General features: G+C 38.9%; 1 protein-coding gene across 1 annotated transcript in view; it reads right to left on the minus strand.

The window, feature by feature from the left end:
* The window catches only part of LOC126188280 (mucin-12), a 303,407-nt gene that overhangs the window by 162,796 nt on the left and 120,288 nt on the right, over positions 1 to 20,323 (minus strand). Inside the window, exon 7 of the mRNA XM_049929864.1 lies at positions 16,478 to 16,612. Within this exon, the coding sequence (XP_049785821.1) occupies positions 16,478 to 16,612 (135 nt within the window). The remainder of the gene's footprint in view (positions 1 to 16,477; positions 16,613 to 20,323) is intronic.

The following is a 20,323-nucleotide window of genomic DNA, read 5'->3' on the forward strand; positions in this document are numbered from 1 at the left end:
CGCCCGTAATGTTGATGAATGATGATGATGAAGTTGACAACAACAACACCCAGTCATCTCAAGGCAGGGAAAACCCCTGACCCCACCGGGAATAGTTTGGTAATTTTCACATCTGTCAACACCTGCTTTCTTTGGGATTTGAATTATTATATCCTTCTTGAAGTCTGAGGGTATTTCGCTTGTCTCATACATTTAGCTCACTAGATGGTAGAGTTTTGTCAGGAGTGGCTCTCCCAAGGCTGTCAATAGTTCTAATGGAATGTTGTCTACTCCTGGGGCCTTATTTCGACTTAGGTCTTTCAGTGTTTTGTCAAACTCTTCACGCAGTATCATATCTCCCATTTCATCTTCACTTACATCCTCTTCCATTTCCAAAATATTGCCATCATGTACATCGCCCTCGTATAGACCCTCTATATACTCCTTCCACATTTCTGCTTTCTCTACTTTGCTTAGATCTGGGTTTCTATCTGAGCTCTTGATATTCATACAAGTGGTTCTCTTTTCTCCAAAGGTCTCTTTAATTTTCCTGTAGGCAGTATCTATCTTACCCCTAGTGAGATAAGCCTCTACATCCTTACATTTGTCCTCTAGCCATCATTGCTTAGCCATTTTGCACTTCCTGTCGATCTCATTTTTGAGACGTTTGTATTCCTTTTTGCCTGCTTCATTTACTGTATTTTTAAATTTTCTCCTTTCATCAATTAAATTCAATATTTCTTCTGTTACCCAAGGATTTCTACTAGCCCTCATCTTTTTACCTACTTGATCCTCTGCTGCCTTCACTACTTCATCCCTCAAAGCTACCCATTCTTCTTCTTCTGTATTTCTTTCCCCCATTGCTGTCAATTGTTCCATTATGCTCTCTCTGAAACTCTGTACAACCTCTGGTTTAGTCAGTTTATCCAGGTCCCATCTCCTTAAATTCCACCTTTTTGCAGTTTCTTCTGTTTTAATCTACAGTTCATAACCAATAGATTGTGGTCAGAGTCCACATCTGCCCCTGGAAATGTCTTACAATTTAAAATCTGGTTCCTTAATCTCTGTCTTACCTTTTTTTATCTATCTGAAACCTTCTAGTATCTCCTGGATTCTTCCATGTATACAACCTTCTTTTATGATTCTTGAACCAAGTGTTAGCTAGGATTAAGTTATGCTCTGTGCAAAATTCTACCAGACAGCTTCCTCTTTCATTTCTTACCCCCAATCCATATTCACCTACTACATTTCCTTCTCTCCCTTTTCCTACTGCTGAATTCCAGTCACCCTTGACTATTAAATTTTCGTCTCCCTTCACTACCTGAATAATTTCTTTTATCTCGTCATACATTTCTTCAATTTCTTCATCATCTGCAGAGCTAGTTGGCATATAAACTTGTACTACTGTAGTAGGCATGGGCTTCGTGTCTATCTTGGCCACAATAAGGCATTCACTATGCTGCTTGTAATAGCTTACCCGCATTCCTATTTTTTTATTCATTATTAAACCTACTTCTGCATTACCCCTATTTGATTTTGTATTTACAACCCTGTATTCACCTGACCAGATGTCTTGTTCCTCCCGCCACCGAACTTCGCTAATTCCCACTATATCTAACTTTAACCTATCCATTTCCAATTTTAAATTTTCTAACCTACCTGCCCGATTAAGGGATCTGACATTCCATGCTCCGATCCGTAGAACGCCAGTTTTCTTTCTCTTGATAACGACATCCTCCTGAGTAGTCCCTGCCCGTAGATCCGAATGGGGGACTATTTTACCTCCGGAATATTTTACCATACAGTAAAGTTGCATGCCCTCGGGAAAAATTACGGCTGTAGTTTCCCTATGCTTTCAGCCGTTCACAGTACCAGCACAACAAGGCCGTTTTGGTTAGTGTTACAAGGCCAGATCAGCCAATCATCCAGACTGTTGCCCCTGCAACTACTGAAAAGGCTGCTGCCCCTCTTCAGGAACCACACATTTGTCTGGCCTCTCAACAGATACCCCTCCGTTGTGGTTACACCTACAGTACGGCTATCTGTATCGCTGAGGCACACAAGCCTCCCCACCAATGGCAAAGGGAGGGGGGGGGGGGGGTTGTTAGAGAGTATGATGTCAATTAAACGCAAGGGAATACTCTACAATAGTCCATATGTAAATCAGTGAAGAGATGAATTATGGAAATTAAAGAGTAATCAAGTGATGAACTGTAATCTGAGCTCAATGGGATGGAAACTATGAAAGTCACGGTCAATATCGACCTGTGAGGTACCTGGTACAGGAGAATTAAGTAATATCATTACAGTTACTAACAGAAATTGTTATTAAGAGTCCAGTGGGTTTTTCTTTTAAGATATGAAATGTCTAGATTTCTTTGTAGCTTTTGCATAAATAATATATATATTACTTAAGATTACATTATTTGTTCAGTCCATTTAGATTAAGGATGCACAGTATTAGTATTAAATGGCACACATGAAGGAATGATATTTCCTGGTTGCTACCTGGAAGAGAATGTACTCCTGTATGGCATAGCTCAGACTTCATGGTTGGAACTTTTTTGTTTATAATAATAATGGTGATAAATGCAATTAATATAAGGGACCCATCTGATGAATGAGTTAAGTATTACAGTGTGTGGATATTTACTAGAACAGTGAGACACTATGAAATAACTGTATTTTTAAGAACTAGGATCTTAGTATATGAATAGTTGGAGACTTGATGAGTAATGAGCTTATGGTGTCTACATGAACAGTGGTTTCACAAAAATATAATTTCTCCCAGTAGTAATCAGTGCAAGAAGATATAGGGGAATAAGCATGTGTTATGAATAAGTGAACAGTAATTAAGTAAGTCACAGAATATCCTCAGTTATTATCAATGCATACGTATGCAGACACAATCATGCAAGCTTTGGGGCACTACAGGTAAGGGTGCAAATGTGCATGACACTCAATGGGAATTGGCAATATGCACCCTTACTGCTAAATTGAGATTGTGTGTGTTGGTGTTCACAGAAGACTAGATTTAAGTAAATTCAGTTAATGAAGTGAAGAGACAACTGATGATTTATGCAATCCCATTTCTTTTGTTCTGTAGCAGTCGTACGGATGTAGTGTTACTGCTTTGACAGAATGGAAATAATACAGCATGAGGCACCACATGTCAAAAGCTCCTGTTCTCTTTTTGTCTTAACTGCTGATTTTCTATGTTTGATGTCTATACAAGGCTACTCTTGAGAAATACCTTCAAAGCACTTAAACACTTGAATTTATATTCAATTTTAACATATTTCTCTTTTTCAGAAAAGCATTCATTTATGCTGCCAGTCCGCATTCCGTGTCCCCTCTATTTTGGCCGTCATTCCAAAGAGTGTATTCCAATTACTTACACACACACACACACACACACACACACACACACTGGTAGCTGGAAAATACTCTTCGGAATTCTGGAGTTATCACAGATAAAACACAAGCACAAAATCATCCACACCTTGCACAGAAACCATACTAGCTACTGGATCCTAATGATATGAAAAGGTTGCATTATTAGAGAAAGATGTGAGAAAATGAGACACTCAATTTAGTGGAGGAGTTTTGCTGTTTGAGCAGGAAAATAACTGATTACGGCCAAAATAAAGAGGATATGAAATGCAGACTGGCAGCATAAATGAATGCTTTTCTGAAAAAGAGAAATATGTTAACGCTGAATATAAATTCAAGTATTTAAGTACTTTGACGGTATTTCTTGAGTACAGCCTTGAATGGATGTCCAACATAGACAATCAGCAGTTCAGTTCAGACAAGAAGAGAACCGGAGTTTTTGAAGTGTGTTGCCTCATGCTTTATTATTACCATTCTGTCAAAGCAGTAACACTATATTTGCACGAGTGCTACAGAAGAGAAAAAATGGGATCACGTAAATCATCGACTGACTTCAGTTTATTAACTGAATTTAAAAAGACGCCCCGGTGCGCGGATACCGTCAGTCGTACCTAGCCACAAGCAAGGTTGAACCACCTGATGATGTTGGACAGTTGCTCCGAGGTAATATTGTGGAATTTGCACAACGTGATCCGACAGCAAACCCGTGAAGACTATTTACAACACATCCGCCGGGAAAGTTTGAAGAGTCACAATTAAATTTTGGTTACAAAACTGCATTTACTAACTTTCGTTGCATCTGGAACACCATGTGCAGCTGCATACTTACAGTACTTATCATTGAAACTGTTGATTAGTCAGTAGTTTCCACTTAATATGCACTTTTGAAGTACTGCCTTCTTGACTAGTCAAATGGAAAGCGAAACTGTGTCAAGACTTGTTGCATAGTAAAGCCATTTACTGTGTATCACAATGCTTCTGAGAATTAAATGTTAATGGCACTGTTTACTAACAGAACCCTTTCTCAGTCTGCCTCATGAGGCTAAATGGACACCAATCCGAGTAGTCAACACAAAACAAGTCTGTGGTATTTATTTTGAATCTAACTTGAGACTTGTATTTTGACCAGCAATAACTAGACTGACATGACAATGACAATTACATAGATGATTTTATACAAGGAGATAAAAGTTTTGGATAGAACAAATTATGAGTTTTCAACATAAAGAATAGTTAATTGAGATTATTCTTAGTCATGGAAAATCCTAGCTCACCCCGTATATGCCTTGAATGCACTTGGGCTGCTTGGTAAAAACCAAGGCAAATAACAGACTACTAGCATTGCTAATATTTCAAAAGCAATTACATAAAGCCTTTTTAGTCCTGGTAACAGCAGACTTACCTCTCTCTGATATTTACAATGTCTGTTACTTTGTACTTTTTCCACTGCTCCTGTATGTTTCTCATGTCAATTTGTATGACACTGTGTCATTTTGTAATACCATTATTGAAGTGTAGTGTTCTACAATTAACAACGCCAATATATTTATATGTTAAAAAGAAGCAGTGGCTTGGCCAAATTACTGATAAATATATTACTAATGATGGCATTATGCACATCCAGGCTTCTCAATACTCAATAATGTGGTGGACAGATGTGAACTTATAAGCACCTACATATAGTTTCATTATATTCCTTGTCTACCTCTGTATCAGTGTATGATGAGTGATGAGTACCTTATACATTGGTCTTGGCACCATTTCTCATGCTCTACATTGATTTTCCTTAATTACACAAGTATTTGTGGATATCATAGGATAAAACAGCTGTCATTATATCTAGACAAGATGATATGGCAATAAATATTATAAAAAATTTTTGGCACAATTCTGCTGAAATAGTACCAAACATATTGAGCTGGCATACAGTTTAAATCTATACAGTGTGCAAATAGTTTATTGTTGTTGTTGCTGTTACAAGTTTTTAGCACCTTTTAAACCCTTTTAGAATATTCACCAAGTTATAAGCTCACTGTTATTTTACTGACCAACAATATCTGGCAGCATATTTTTACAGTACTTGCTAAGTGTTACACGTCTAACACACAGTGTCCAGTACAACACATTTTGATCACTTAGTCAAACACATGAATCCTAATATCAGTAAAAGCATGATATGTCATGAATTAATAGAACAATGTTCAACCCCAAAAACTACAAACAGAAAAGTCAACAATGTGTTGGGTACAATTTGAATGCTTTCAGTACATTTCATGCTAAAAGTATCGAGTGCAACAGGATTACTGTGTCTCTAGCCTACTGTATGATCACCTTGCCAGAAAAAATTTCAATTATGATGAAGACGCGAATGAATCAATGTACAAACTTCTAAGCATCTGATCACAAAAATACTTTATTGCTGAATTACTAACACTTCACCAAATAAGGTATACTTGTTGTTGTTGTTGTTGATGATGATGGTGATGGTGGTGGTGGTGGTGGTGGTGGTGGTGGTAGTGTCATCTCTTTCGGTCTAAAGATGGATTTGACGCAGCTCTCCATGATACTGTATCCTGTGCAAGCATCTTCATCTCCAAATAACTACTGCAACTGCTCACTGTATTTATCTTTTGGTATTCCTCTATGAGTTTTACACCCCACACTTCCTTCTAATACTTAATTGGTGATCCCTTGATGTGTGAGAATTTGTCCTACCAAACAATCCCTTCTTCTAGTACAGTTGCGCAAAAAATTTCTTTTCTCCCCAGTTCCATTCAGTACCTCCTCATTAGTTACATGATCTACCTATCTAACCTGTAGCACTACATCCTCTTCCAGTTCCACAATATTGCCTTCACATTGATTTCCCTTGTATAGACCATCTATATACTCCAACCTTTCAGCTAACCCTTCTTTGCTTAGGACTGGTTGTACATCTGAGTTCTTGAATTCATGCAGCTATTTCTCTTTTCTCCAAAGGTCTCTTTAATTTTCTTGTAGAAAGAATCTGTCTTTCCCCTAGTGATAGATGCTTCTAAATACTTAAATTTATCCTCTAGTCATTTTGCACTTCTTATCAATCTTATTTTTAGACATTTTTATTCCCTTTTTCCTGCTTCTTTTTGTTTTCTCCTTTCATCAATTAAATTCAATATCTCTTGCGTAATCCCAGTCTTTCTACCAGGCCTTGTCTTTTTATCTACTTGATCATCTGCTGTCTTCAGTATTTCATCTCTCAAAGCTACCCATTCTTCTTCTACTGCATTCCTTTCCCTGTTACAGTCAATTGACACCTAATGCTTCCTCTAAAACTCTAAACAACCTCTGGTTATTTCAACTTATTCGGGTCTCATCTCCTTAATTTGATACCTTTAGCTAATTTCTAAGTTTTAATCTACAGTTCATAACAAACAAATTGTGGACAGAGTCCACCACTACCCCTGGAAATATCTTACATTTTAAAATTGGTTCCACAATTTCTGTTTTACCATTATATAATCAATTTAAAATTTTCTGGTTTTTCCAGGCCTCTTTCACAAACACAACAACCCCCTTTTGTGAGTCTTTGATATCAGAATAGTATTGGGAAACAAAGACACTATTCAGAAAAATAAAAAGGATAATATTTTAGGTAATTCATTGAGTATATTTCTACTGATAGAGATAATGACAATCTCCACAGCACTACACTATGACAAAATGGCAGGCCTCTATTTTGTGGTCAGTATCATACATAGACACCATATAGAGAGAATACAGGACTTTACATACAACAAGAACTTACAGTTTAAAGGTAGGAAAGATTACTTCATTGAAGTAGATATCTTTACTTCTGTTGCAAATCCATTCCAGTCACTGGGTGACCATCATCAGTGCTAGTATTAAAGCCCCCTGGACTCCTAAATGATGATCACGCAGTGATAGAAATTGATCTGCAACAGAAATAAAGATTTCTACTTCTATGACCAATGGTGACCCTCCTAATCCCGGTTATAATTCACTGGCATCGGGTGCTGTTAAAAAATTGGCTCTGGTAAGAATTGTTTCAGGACTGACATATCTTACTTGGAAGCCTCATTCTTGTCGGTCTGAAGAGCACACTGTGTTTTCTGAAAACTTCGTAATTCGAAGGTTCATTTTCAGATAGCCTTTGGTTTGCAGCTCTTGACGCAGACCATGGGATCTTCACGTGTTTCCAGTTGGCTTCCATATAATACAGTCGATGTATCCTAAGTTAATCTGAAGCTTTTTAAATGAATGAAGAAATGATGGCTTAATTTAGTTAATGTAACAGAAACTATCCATGCCTATGTAATCAAGCATCAAAAGGATTTTTGGCCAAATATTTAAAAAATGGTATCTAAGTGTTTATGAATACTAACACACTAAATTTCAAACACTCAAATGACCTGCATGTGGCCACAAATCACAAAGTTACACCCAACTGCTAGCCAACTGGGATTGCCTAGCTCATTGCCATGTTTTGTTTTCCTACTCTGTCTCGTGTTAACATTAGTGAACAATTCTTATCCATTGTAGGTGGAATATAACACTGCACCTGTTGAAGTTAAAGGTAATTTATAATGATTAATGATAAGCTGCAACCAACTGTTTTTATATACATGTCTTTTCCCACGAAGACATTTCAAGATACATGTAAACATTTGAAAATGGGGTGAACATAAAATGAATGTACTCTCACAAATGCATGTTTTGAAACACAATTTGTTCGCTCGGTGTGTCAAGAAAGGGGGTGACATTCATATTGGTGCATTATTCCACATAAGTTTTGATTTATGTGCTATGAGTGCTACTGTCACTTCATGTGATGAGGCAGCCCAAAAGCTTAAACCAGTAGGTGAATAAGGCCTGCGGGTCACTTAAAGTTGCCCATTCCCATTTATACCAATTTAAGGACACTGAGCCAAACATTAATCAAAATAATTTCTATGTCTAATATATGCAGGTCTTTCTTGTTACCACTGAGCAAGTAAGAACTTTATATTTTTTGTAAAATTTTATTACACACCTCTTCAAATAGGTATCATGTACAAAGCCAATATAAGTCACTGCAGAGCTTCAATCATATGAAGTCCACCATCGGTCAATCCTTGGCGAGCTATAGAAGAGTGCAGTGAATTTTATGGTCAGTCAGTACGTATCGTGGATATACTACGTAAATTTTATGAACAGAGCCCATAGTACTGCTAGTGATTACCATTCAGAAAGCTAGTCACAAAAAGTAAGCATCAAGAAACATTTATTAAGGACAATTTTGTTACACTCCTCGAGTTCCTGATACGTTGTGTTGGAAGTACAAATAAAAGTTGATCATTATCAAGACACACAGTGAAAATAAATGTACAAACTTTTTTAGGGCATAAAGCCTGGCTGTTGATTGACCACTGTGGAGACTAAGTAAGAGTCACTGACTTAAGGTGCCAATAAACCGATTGCCCCTCAGAATTCTAAGTCCAGCCATCTGCTCAATTTGGCAACACTGTAAGATGTGGAAGTGTCTGGACAAACTGTCATCTTCTGCTCAAAGTGTCTGTAGTCAGCTAGCGGTAAGCATCACACAACATAGACAAAGTCACGAGTTCGAGTTTACTCCTTTCTTTATTTTTTAAACAGTATTTTAGCTCTCTGCTAAGAGTATCAGCCTAATGGAATCTCAATGATAATTTGCTTTACTTTCTAACCCACTAGTAACAAAAACCTTCCAGAAACACTTCCACTGAAGACCTTTTGGCCGCATCGAGATCAGAACAGTTTACGCTCGAGAGTTTCCCTGCCCTATAGCGGCCACTGACCACTGGCGGTCTTACGCCTGTTGCCAGTTGACGAATTTAACACAGCACAGCACGCAACGACACACATCGGCTACATTACGGCTCTCATACTGGTAAGTATAAAACAGTTTTTTATTGTATTTTGAGTTTCTGCCCAAAATTAACTTTGATTAACCAAGTGAATACTGCGCAATAGCACTACACACTTCGGCTACCACAAGCGTATTTATCGAGTATAATTTGTGTCGCAGTTACATATTGGATTTTGGATATTCAATTCTCGTGAAATTGTTTAAGCATTATTGGAGAGCTATTCAATAAGTAAAGCAACACACACATTTTCTGGAAGCATGTCGGCTTTATTCAGGATTCTAATACACTATTTGATTCCCCATTCTTCTGGTTACAAAACCATATTTTTCAACACAATCTCCATTCAATGTGACGGCCTTATGCCACCTCACTGGGAGGACCTGTGTGCCCGAGTGGTACGACTCTACCGGTCGACGTCAGAGCCAACGTCTCGCTGCATCAATAATCTCTCCACTGTCCACTTACTGCTTCCAGTGGAGTGCATTCTTCATTGAGCCAAACAGGTGGAAATCAGACGGTGCACGATCCGGGCTGTAAGGTGGACGAAGAAGCCCAGATCGACGAAGTTTTGCGAGCTGCTCTCAGGTGCGTAGATTTGCGCGAGACCTTACACTGTCATTGGGAAAGAGAAGTTAGTTCGCATTTTTGTGGCGACGAATATGCCGAAGTCGTTTCGTCAATTTCTGAAGGTAGCACAAAACGCTTCAGAGTTGATCCTTGCACCGTGAGGGAGGACATCGAACAGAATAACCCCTTCACAGAAGACTCTCGCTACGACTTTACCGGCCGGTGGTGCGGCTTTGAACTTTTTCTTCAGATTAGAGGTGGTGTAGTGTCACTCCACGGATTGCTGTTTTGTTTCTGGTTCAAAGGTATAAACCCCCGTGTTTCATCACCTGTTACGATGTTCGACAAAAAATTATCACAATCGGCCTCTCGATGCACAAGCGATTCCCCACAGATGCTCCTTCACTGCTCTTTATGGTCTTCTGTTAGGTAGTGAGGAACTCGGCGAGCAAACACCTTTAAGTACTCCAAATGCTGGACAACTGTGTCAGCACTACCAACAAGTGTCCAGTTCTGCGGCAAGGTGTTCGGTCGTGATCCACCGATCACCTCAAACGAGAATGTCCGCACGTCCTAACACTGAAGGAGACACGGCTGTGTGCGACCTGCCAGCGAGCGGGAGATCCGACAGATTTGTGCGACGTCGTTTGGTGCCTCGCCCGAGGATTTACCGTGCTTTTACTCACCGACAGGTCTCCGTAGACATCCTGCGAGTGCCCGTGAATATATCTGTGATGCTCTGCTTTTATGCAAAAAGGCACTCAACGGTAGCTCTCTGCTCGGAACGCACCTCCATCGAACACACCGTGGTCCTCCGTTGCTCCCATTTTGAAGGTTATGTACAGTGCTGCTACCTATCAGAACTTCACGAAAATACAGGGACTGAAGCAGAAATATTCCACAATGTCCCACAACAACTTTTCCATTTTTCCAACCGAAACTGGCAGAGAAAAAAGAAGAGTCGCATCACTTACTGACCGCCCCGTCGTAAAAGAGAGTTGCGAGTGGAGAAAAGTTATAATATTTGTGATATATTGTTCACTTCGGATTTAATAGGGAGGTTGGGGAGAAGAGGGTATCTCGGAATGTTTGTATCGTGTGGAGGTAGTGGTATCAGACAAATCGTGTCAGAACAGGATTTTCTCGTTTCGAGAGAGACGATTTCGGCACACGAAATCTCAATAATTGACACACGTAATGAACTGTGACCAAATAACATTTGTGTGAGATTAGCTTTCAATATGCAAAGTTCAGTGTAGGAGTACTGCGTGTTCTAATTTGAAGCAACAAAACTAAAACGGATGAGCATTACTACATTTTTGCTTCAACTTCGTAAGAACAAATTAATGGCTGTGTCCTGACAAAAAGACACAGTCAACCAAAGGATGGTGTGAACATATATTTTGCACCTGTTGGCACAAAAAGGACGTCGTGCACTACCAACTCCTCCCCAGGGTTGCGTCCACCACAGTTGGCATTTCTTGCCAACAACCGAGACACCTTTTGATTGAAGTATAAGAAAATCAGCCAACAAAACTGTATTAAGTATTGGTCCTACACAATAATGCATTCTACTGATTTGTTTTCCTTACAGATTGTAGCTGCAATATCAAATGAAATATTTAATAGCTGTAAATGATACCTGTCACCACAGTTTGCTTCACTCTTTACCGCTTGTTATAGTATCATTTTTGCATGTGTAATAATTCTCTGTAAACCCATTTGTTCAGTCAGCAAGCCAATGACATTCCAGAAAAAATGTATTAATAGTTGCTTATTTGATTTTTGCTGCTTTGAATTTGAGCTTGAAGTAATCCTACATATGACTTCTGAACATTGCCTATCGAATGCTAATGTCACACAAATGTACGTCAATTATCAACACTTCCTGACTGTGGAAATATTCTGCACCAGAATAATCTTTCTTGAAACAAGTTTTTCTAATGTGATATGTCCGAAAGCACTCGCCCTACACATAGTACAAATGTTTCAAGCTGCCTGCAACTTACTTTCTCCAGTAGCCAAACTGGTTTCATTTTTAAGGCTGAACATCTACTTCAAGGATGTTGTGGAAAGTTATTTAAAATTCATTTAATGTTCCTAGAAATCAACAATTTGATTTTAAAAGAAGACTTCCAAGAAACACTATTAACAGATCAGTAAACTAACAAACGGTGATTACAGACTGAGCTCAGGCTCCTATTGGGGAAAGACAACGGTCTTCTTCTTCTTCCCCCCCCCCCCCCCCCCCCCCCCCTCCCTCAGTTGTTTGAGCCCTGTTCAGGGTGAATGCGTGGAGAAGGAAAATAAATTCTCGGATTTTTCCCGGATTTCCCGGTTAAAAATACACTTTCTCCTGGGTGAAAACACACTTTTTCCGTGTTAAGTGACAGTATATTTTCCCTGCTGCAAAAGTTATCGATCCTTTGAATGGTTATGGGTTTATACACGGGCATTGAATTTCCAGGCCAGAAAATATCTTTGATGTGCAGCAACATGTGCGCTGCGTCTTTTCATATTATGAAAGTATACATTATAATTCCACCAAACACCACACGTTACTTCACGAATCATTGAAATCGAGATTGCGATGCACTTTTGTAAGCCAGTTATTGCTCATGTCACGTGATCTCACCAGCCGATGACAGAGGATATTCAGAGCATAGGACATGTGATGTAGCCAGCCAACAGCAATGTTAAGTGGCACGAACACACAAACAGGGAAAGTTAATAGTTTAAATTAATATACATAATGTTGCTACAAGGAAAGCAAAGCGTTCACATATAATATTGGTCTCTGAGGTTAATAGGCTACAACAGAAGCTAAGGTTTCACATACAAGGTTGATCTTTTTTGCGCGTGTTATACTTTAAGATATATCACACAAATGTGCCAGTAAAATTTTTAATAACAACATAAATGTCTGATCTTCAGGGTTTGAAATTATTCTAAATGGCTCTTCATCAAAGAGTTGATTTTTAGATGAGAGTCAAACGCTCTGTGATTTAATAAATTCATGGTACATTCTCGAACATAGTTCAACTTACGTAAAAGGATATTTACTTTGAAAGTAATGCTTTTCAAACCACCATTTGCAATAGTTTCGCGCGACCTGTTAGAAATAGGTTCATTTCAGCAGATAACAGGCGACACCCTGCTTGCGCAGCTACCATGGCTTAGGAAGCCCGTACGTACATACGTGTAAAACATTCAAAGAAACAAGACATCAGAAAAGAAACAAGACATCAGAGGATACTCCAAGAGCATCGGAATTTCATGAACCATACTAAAATGTGCACATTTAAAATGTATACTTAAAGTGCACATTCGTGTACCCAGATTAAGCTTTTCAGTGTGGTTTTTGGGATGTAAATTTTCTTGGAGCACCAATACTGTATTATATCATGTTTCGTTCTTTATTATGGCATAATGCCATACATGCTAGAAAATGAAAACGTGCACTTGAAATGCTGCGAACAGTTGCAACTAGCCACTACTGTGGAATTAAACATTTCGTTTGAAATACATTGACTGCCTCTGCCGAAAAGGTTAGGAAAAGTCAAATTTCTTTAGCAAACAGACAGAAATAACTTCATTGTTCTGCAAGGCAATTAATGCTTGACTGTCAGAAAGGTGGAAATAAAATAAAATCTGAAACTAATAACATATTTTAGCCTTCCATAATTAGTGAATGTGTTTTAATTCATTTGCCGGCCGAAGTGGCCGTGCGGTTCTAGGCGCTACAGTCTGGAACCAAGCAACCGCTACGGTCGCATGTTCGAATCCTGCTTCGGGCATGGATGTGTGTGATGTCCTTAGGTTAGTTAGGTTTAATTAGTTCTAAGTTCTAGGCGACTGATGACCTCCAAAGTTAATTCGCGTAGTGCTCAGAGCCATTTGAACCATTTTTTAATTCATTTGATAGCGCCTGGCCACAGATATCCGTTTTGTTTTCATTTGACATGAGAGTAAACGAGGGAGAAACAGCAAAATCACTAAATATAAACATGGGTCACGTGGAGACTACCCACTAAACTCAGACTGCTCTGCGCATCATCCTCTGATCTACAATATTTGCTAACCGGGTCAATTAAAAAATCAAATTTTCAAAAATATGTTCATCTTGTAGTGCACATCTTCCTGAAAAGTCTGAAACATATAACATATGTGTTCGAGGAAATGTAAGACATGTTGTTTGGTCTTAAGTATGCCGAAGTGCAGTGCCACACCTCGTTAGACAGCATTCTTCTATCGCATGTCACTGTATTTCGTTCCGTGGAATTTAAATGTGTATATTTAGTAATGGATGCCATCAAACTATATTCAGGACAGTGGAAATTGAAATGTCCTGTGGTGCCTCTCCTGCTCCCATTTGGCCAGTTTCACAGTCTGGCCCTCCTCCTCCTCCTCCTCCTCTCTCTCTCTCTCTCTCTCTCTCTCTCTCTCTCTCTCTCTCTCTCTCTCTCTCTCTCTCTCTTTTTTTTTTTTTTTTTTTTTTTTAAAAAAAGCCCCTCGCTTTCAATAGCGGATGGGATTATTTGTAGTCGGAAGAACAAGAACTCATCAGAAAATATGCACTCTTTATTGCCTACTAGCTAATAACTTGTTGTTTTGTGTGACATAAAATTAAATATAGGATACATAAAACCAATAAAGACAAGAGACCAGCAAGGAGGTACACATTTCTTCAATTCTTAGCTCCTAGACTTTTTGAATCTCTAATCTTGCGACAGCTTCACATGGCATGATTTCCTTTCTGTGAAAGAATCTATTACCTCATCAAAGTTCGTCAAACGTTTTGCTACAAGAAAAATCGAAATGTCGTTATCTAATACTGAAAAAGCTGTTAACACAAATATTACCCAAGACTGATGTGGTTTCTCGATCTGATTATGTCTATTTTGTCACTGTCTGCTAGATAAAACAAAAACAGGCCTTTCTAATATTGCAGCAATTTTGTAACACACACCAAATAAACGAGACTGTTTTGGCAGAAATGGCGATTTTTATAACAAGACAGAATATAATTCACAAAGTACCAATATCAAATACCTATTAGGCCTACTACAAGCAAAAAGCTTAATGTTAGGAAATAGTTTCACATTTCATTCACACGCACCAGTTTCTCAAGCATGAGATCGAAAAGTAGTATTATGAAATTGTTATACAAATTTGGAATCGTCTTATTCTTCCATAATTTGTATAATGTCCCCGTTTCTTCTCCTTCCTCATTCTAACAAACAATCTTGTCATCACCAATTGTGTAACTATTCCTGTCATGGTCAAAATTTGTTCGCCGATTAACTTCACTAACCCTGCTAGAAGCACAGGTTTAGTTATCCCGTGATTATTCTCCGGTTAGGCATTGTTACGTATTCGTACAACACGTTTTCCGCGTTACTTCCAGAATAGAACTTACGCAGCTGCTGGCCAGGGACTGTACAACTGGTCCTTACTAGTGTAGCGATCTGGCCAAAAATTTTCTGTCAAAATTTCATTTTCTTGGATACATCGAGAAGACAATATGTAATCTTTCACACCTATTATTCCTGTTAGTCATTTATTTCCATTCTGGTAGTCTGAATCTAAGGATTTTGCTAGTAATTATAACAACACTGATCATTCGCAAACCCAATCAACCGCATAATGAGATGGCAATTGGCATTTATCCGTTTGGCTTTACTCCGCTCAGCTCTTATAGCCCCGTCCCCTTTTGCTTGGGAAAGTTTATTTCTAGATGCGACGAGGATGTGTTCAAAAATGTTCAAAAACCAACAGGGATGTGTTTCAGAATCATATGAATAATCGATAGACCAACGTGCACTGGGACTAAGCGCTTTGTGAAACAAATTTTTTTCCTCAAGAATATGAATTTGGTGCCCCCTTTTCCCAGTAGCGTCTAGCTGCTTGCTGCGACTACTTGCACAGTCAACAACCACATTCCTATAGCCAGAAGCGGGACAATGTACTGCTCAAATGCGACTGAACTGCGCATGCTCACGAGTCAGCTCGTAACTGCTAAAACGAGTCTCATGTAAACAGTTGTGATTTCACACTCATCGGAGGCAATTTGTTGTTATGAAGCATAGCATAGTCTTCCTAAAGCCTTTGACACATTTTGCTGTTGGCACACGCTTGCAAGAGCACTGTGTGTCATCGTTGTATATGACACATTTCCTTTGCAATTTAAGTTATTTTAGTTTTTTCCTCTTGTTTATGTTTTATTGTTGAAGAGTTATTCTGCAGTAGCGGGATACAGTAATATCCTGTGTCAGAGTACTGGTTCTTACCAGTGAATGTTACAAAAGTTTAACTGAAAACTAAAACAAGGAAAAATTCCCAGAATTCTAAAAAATTCCCAGGTTTTTCCTGGCCAGATGAAAAAATTCCCAGGTTTTTCCTGGCCAGATGAAAAAATTCCCGGGTTTTCCCCGGATCGCCCGGTTGTCCCAGGTTGTATACACCCTGCTGTTATTTTAAGCAATTTAGGAACGGAAGACTTAAAACTGAAAGTTTGTCAGAGTACCTGAACCATTACCCTACTCTAATGAGTGTCAGTGCCTGAATGGGCATACAAGAATTCTCCACCATTACTATCTAAATCACAAAGAAGACAGTTCTACACTATTAAAAGATTAACCATTATTGCTAACCGTTCTTTACGTTCCCTTTCTTGTCGTTGTCTCTCACCCTCTTTTTGTTGTAACCGCTCTTCCTCCTCTTTCTGCTGTTTTAGCTTCTCTAGTCGGCTGGATTGCCGCCTTGGCTGATATTCAAGCAGTCGCTTTCTGAAAAAGTAAATATGAAACATTAGGAAAGCAAGATCATTTAGACAGAAAGAGTGATATATTCCATATGTAATTCTGCACATTCAACCACCTCAAAGAGATCATTCTCAGCTCCCTTCCATCTGACCAGGAGAAAAAGCTCAGTACCAATATCACAAAACATTTTCTGTGCAGTACACCATGATAGTGAAACCTCCACTTCAAGAAGTTGCATTCATTCTATCCAAGTTGCAGTCATTCTACCCACAATGATTCACACAGCCACTGACAACTTCAGAGAACAGTTTCACAATTGAATCACTAATGATGGTCACAGAATTGAGTCAGGTACACTTTAAAACTGATTTTGAAAATTGTTACATATCTGCTTCTCACACATAAATAAATTTTAAAGGTGACTGTACTGCTTAATTTTTTTTCTTTTTCTTTTGAAAACAGGAATACATGACTCCAAATGTGAGTTACTTCTGCTGTCTTGTGTAGTTGAAGACCAAACTAGAAACGTTACGAGGTAAGTTGAAATTTTACATTCTGTTTACAGTGATCTGGTTGAGTATGGCCTATGTGCAGTTCATATGTGGACATGCTATATATTGCATCAACTGGACAGTAACTTGCAATATTAAATTATGGTTAAAATGTAAGACAGAATAATATTTTACATGTACAGTATCAACCATTTTACTTTTGCTATGATGATTAATGTCTGGTAATTTCACTTGTGCACTTATAATTTCCGGGTAAGTAGCCACAAATGTTTCTGCAGTGTTCAGTCCTGAGTACTTCTATTTACATGATGTTATATTAATTTAAATTCAACATTACCCATCAGCACTGCATTTTACAATCTTTTCTTTTTCATGTTCACTATTCTGTCACTCTCGGCAAGTATTGTATTGCACATATTTAATTAACATGAACCAAATCTTACTGTTTTTCAAATCATGTCATTCTGAATAAAATGCTCAAGCTTTTGACAACTGTTACCACCACCACCACCACCACCACCACAACCAGGAGTAGAAAGCCCCGACTATCGTGACTGTCACGGTGTTATTGCTCCACTTACACAAGCACACCAGCAGCGTTGGAACCTTTCAGAGTGTGCTGAAGAGACACAGGTGCAGCAAGCTGATTTGAGCATCTCTAAGCAGCTCTGGCCTGTTGCAAGATAAGAGTGATTTCAGGTGGCATGAGGGCTCTGAGCACATTTGAAACTGTCACTCCCACCTCCCTACGAGTATCAAATATCTGTCTTGGCTTTCATTCAATGTCCAACAGAGTCCCAATATGATGACATATAAATCAAGACTGTTGTCTTTTCAAACTGTATTTTGTGTCTTGTCTCCAGCCAATGTTCAGCCACGGTCCACTTCACAAGCTCCCTAATATTTGATGTCATTTGTGTTCAGTAAAACACTCAATGGCAGCAAAAACTGTATGGCTTAAGTACATGCTGCTGCATTTGCAGAAGACACCATAAACACAGGGCACTACGAATTTTGTTGTCTTTAATGGGGCCTCATATCTCAGAGGTTGGTGGAACACTGGTCTCGACTCCTATCTCTGCAGCACATGTTGCTGGTCATTGCCCCACACTATGAAAGGAATGAAGGCTTAGGCCCTCCCATTTCATGATGCAAACTTCAGCAATGGCACCTGCAAGTGTTCACAACTTTTCCCTTCATGTATCCATTTTCTCTGAGCATAAATTTCAAATGCTGCAAAAAGACTGTAGGCAACTGTCATTAGAAATCATCTTTGCTTCACATATTAACAGGACCACTTTCTGTATACAGGGTGATGAAAACTATTTGCATTCAAGACCCAGTCAGTGTGGGTTGGTTTTCTATAAACTATATGACCTTCCTTATTTGGCATCACGGGGAAAATGCACTGCAGCTCTTTGTCAAACTAATGAGCAGTGTAACTTGAAACTGAATTTTCTTGCAAGGAGGAGAGGGATAGTAAGCTACCATTCTTGAATATTTTAGTTGATCAGAAACGAGGAGGCCAGCTTGTTCATTCCGTGTACAGGAAACCAACCTACACTCGCTAGTACTCCAAATAGTTTTCACCACCCTGCACACAAGAATATGGATCTGAACACATTAGTATACAGAGCAAAGATTATTTCTGACAAAAGCCACCTACAGTCTGAATTGCAGCATTTGAGACTAGCCTTCGAAGAAAATTTTAGCAATAAGGCAGAAATTGCAAACACTTTCACCTGTTGGCATCAAAGGACATGTCATGAACCAGCAGAATATGCCAAGTCAGCTGTATTATTTCTATACTGTGAGGCAGTAACTATAAAGACAGAATGCGAGCTCCAAAAACATAGACTGAGATCAATGAAAGGTACAAGATATTTTACATCTGTTATGTCATATGTCTTCAGGGTGCCCAGCATTTATGGTGCCCCACACCAAAGAGGGAGAATATACAAAGGATAAAAGATTCACACTGTTGATGGCCACAAATGACACATTAATCAAAGGGAGCCTGTAAGTCAGCCATAGCTCAACACTGCCTGGGAAAAAAAAAAAAATGTTTTGAAAAGACAAAGTGTCTTGGCTCAAGCATCGTCATACTGGGACTCAATTGTAAAGAAGGAAACTGAGATTAGAATAAACTGTAACATTTTTAACCAAGACTGGCAGTACACAGTAGGGCATGGGGCTGGGGCCTTGCACATCAAACAGAAGCAAAGAAAGATGAGTGACACTTATGGTGAGGCAAGAGTGACAGTTTCATTTGTGACTCCCACCCCTTGCACCACCTGCTGTCACTCAGTGACATAGTGGGAATGAGTTTCTAGGAGCTGCCCATCTTGCCAACCCATGCATGTGTTACTTCAGCCTTTTCTGGAAGACTCCAGGCACTATTACCACATCTATATAAGCAGAACACCATGCCAGCCTCAGCAGCCAGTGATATTTTACTACTGATCCAGTGGTATTTTACTACTGATGTTAGTGGAAATAGCTGTTGAAAGCTCGAGTATTTTATTCGAATCACGCAGCTTGAATGCCAATAAGATTTTATTGAAACATGCCCCCCAAGAACACACTTCATTAACATTCTTCTAAAATTCATGCTGTATCTTATCAATGGTGTCATACAAAAGGCTATACTTCTGTTTACAGAGGTGAATACACAACAAAAGGCAGGGCATGGTGGCCAAGATGCTGATGTGGCAAATTGTTTGCTGTGGCCTCCACCACAGACTACCAACACAGATTTAGAAAACACTGTTCTTGTGAAACACAAGTAGCTCTTTACTCACTCAAATTGTTGAGTGCTACTGACAATGGATTTCAAATTGATTCCGTATTTCTAGGTTTCCAGAAGGCTTTTGACGCTGTACCACACAAGTGGCTTGTAGTGAAATTGCATGCTTATTGAATACTGTCACAGTTATGTGACTAGATTCGTGATTTCCTGACAGAGGGGTCACAGTTCGTAGTAGCTGATGGGACGTTATCGAGTAATACACAAGCGATTCTGGCATTCTAAAAGGAATCCGTTAAACTTTCATTACACGATAAACCAGTCAAATCTGAAGACCATAAATTCAACTAAATACCTAGGAATCACAATTATGAACAACTTAAATTGGAAGGAACAAACAGAAAATGTTGTGGGGAAGGATAAACAAAGACTGCATTTTATTGGCAGGACACTTAGAAAATGTAACAGATCTACTAA

Source organism: Schistocerca cancellata, chromosome 5, assembly GCF_023864275.1.
Source record: "Schistocerca cancellata isolate TAMUIC-IGC-003103 chromosome 5, iqSchCanc2.1, whole genome shotgun sequence".
NCBI lineage: Eukaryota > Metazoa > Arthropoda > Insecta > Orthoptera > Acrididae > Schistocerca > Schistocerca cancellata.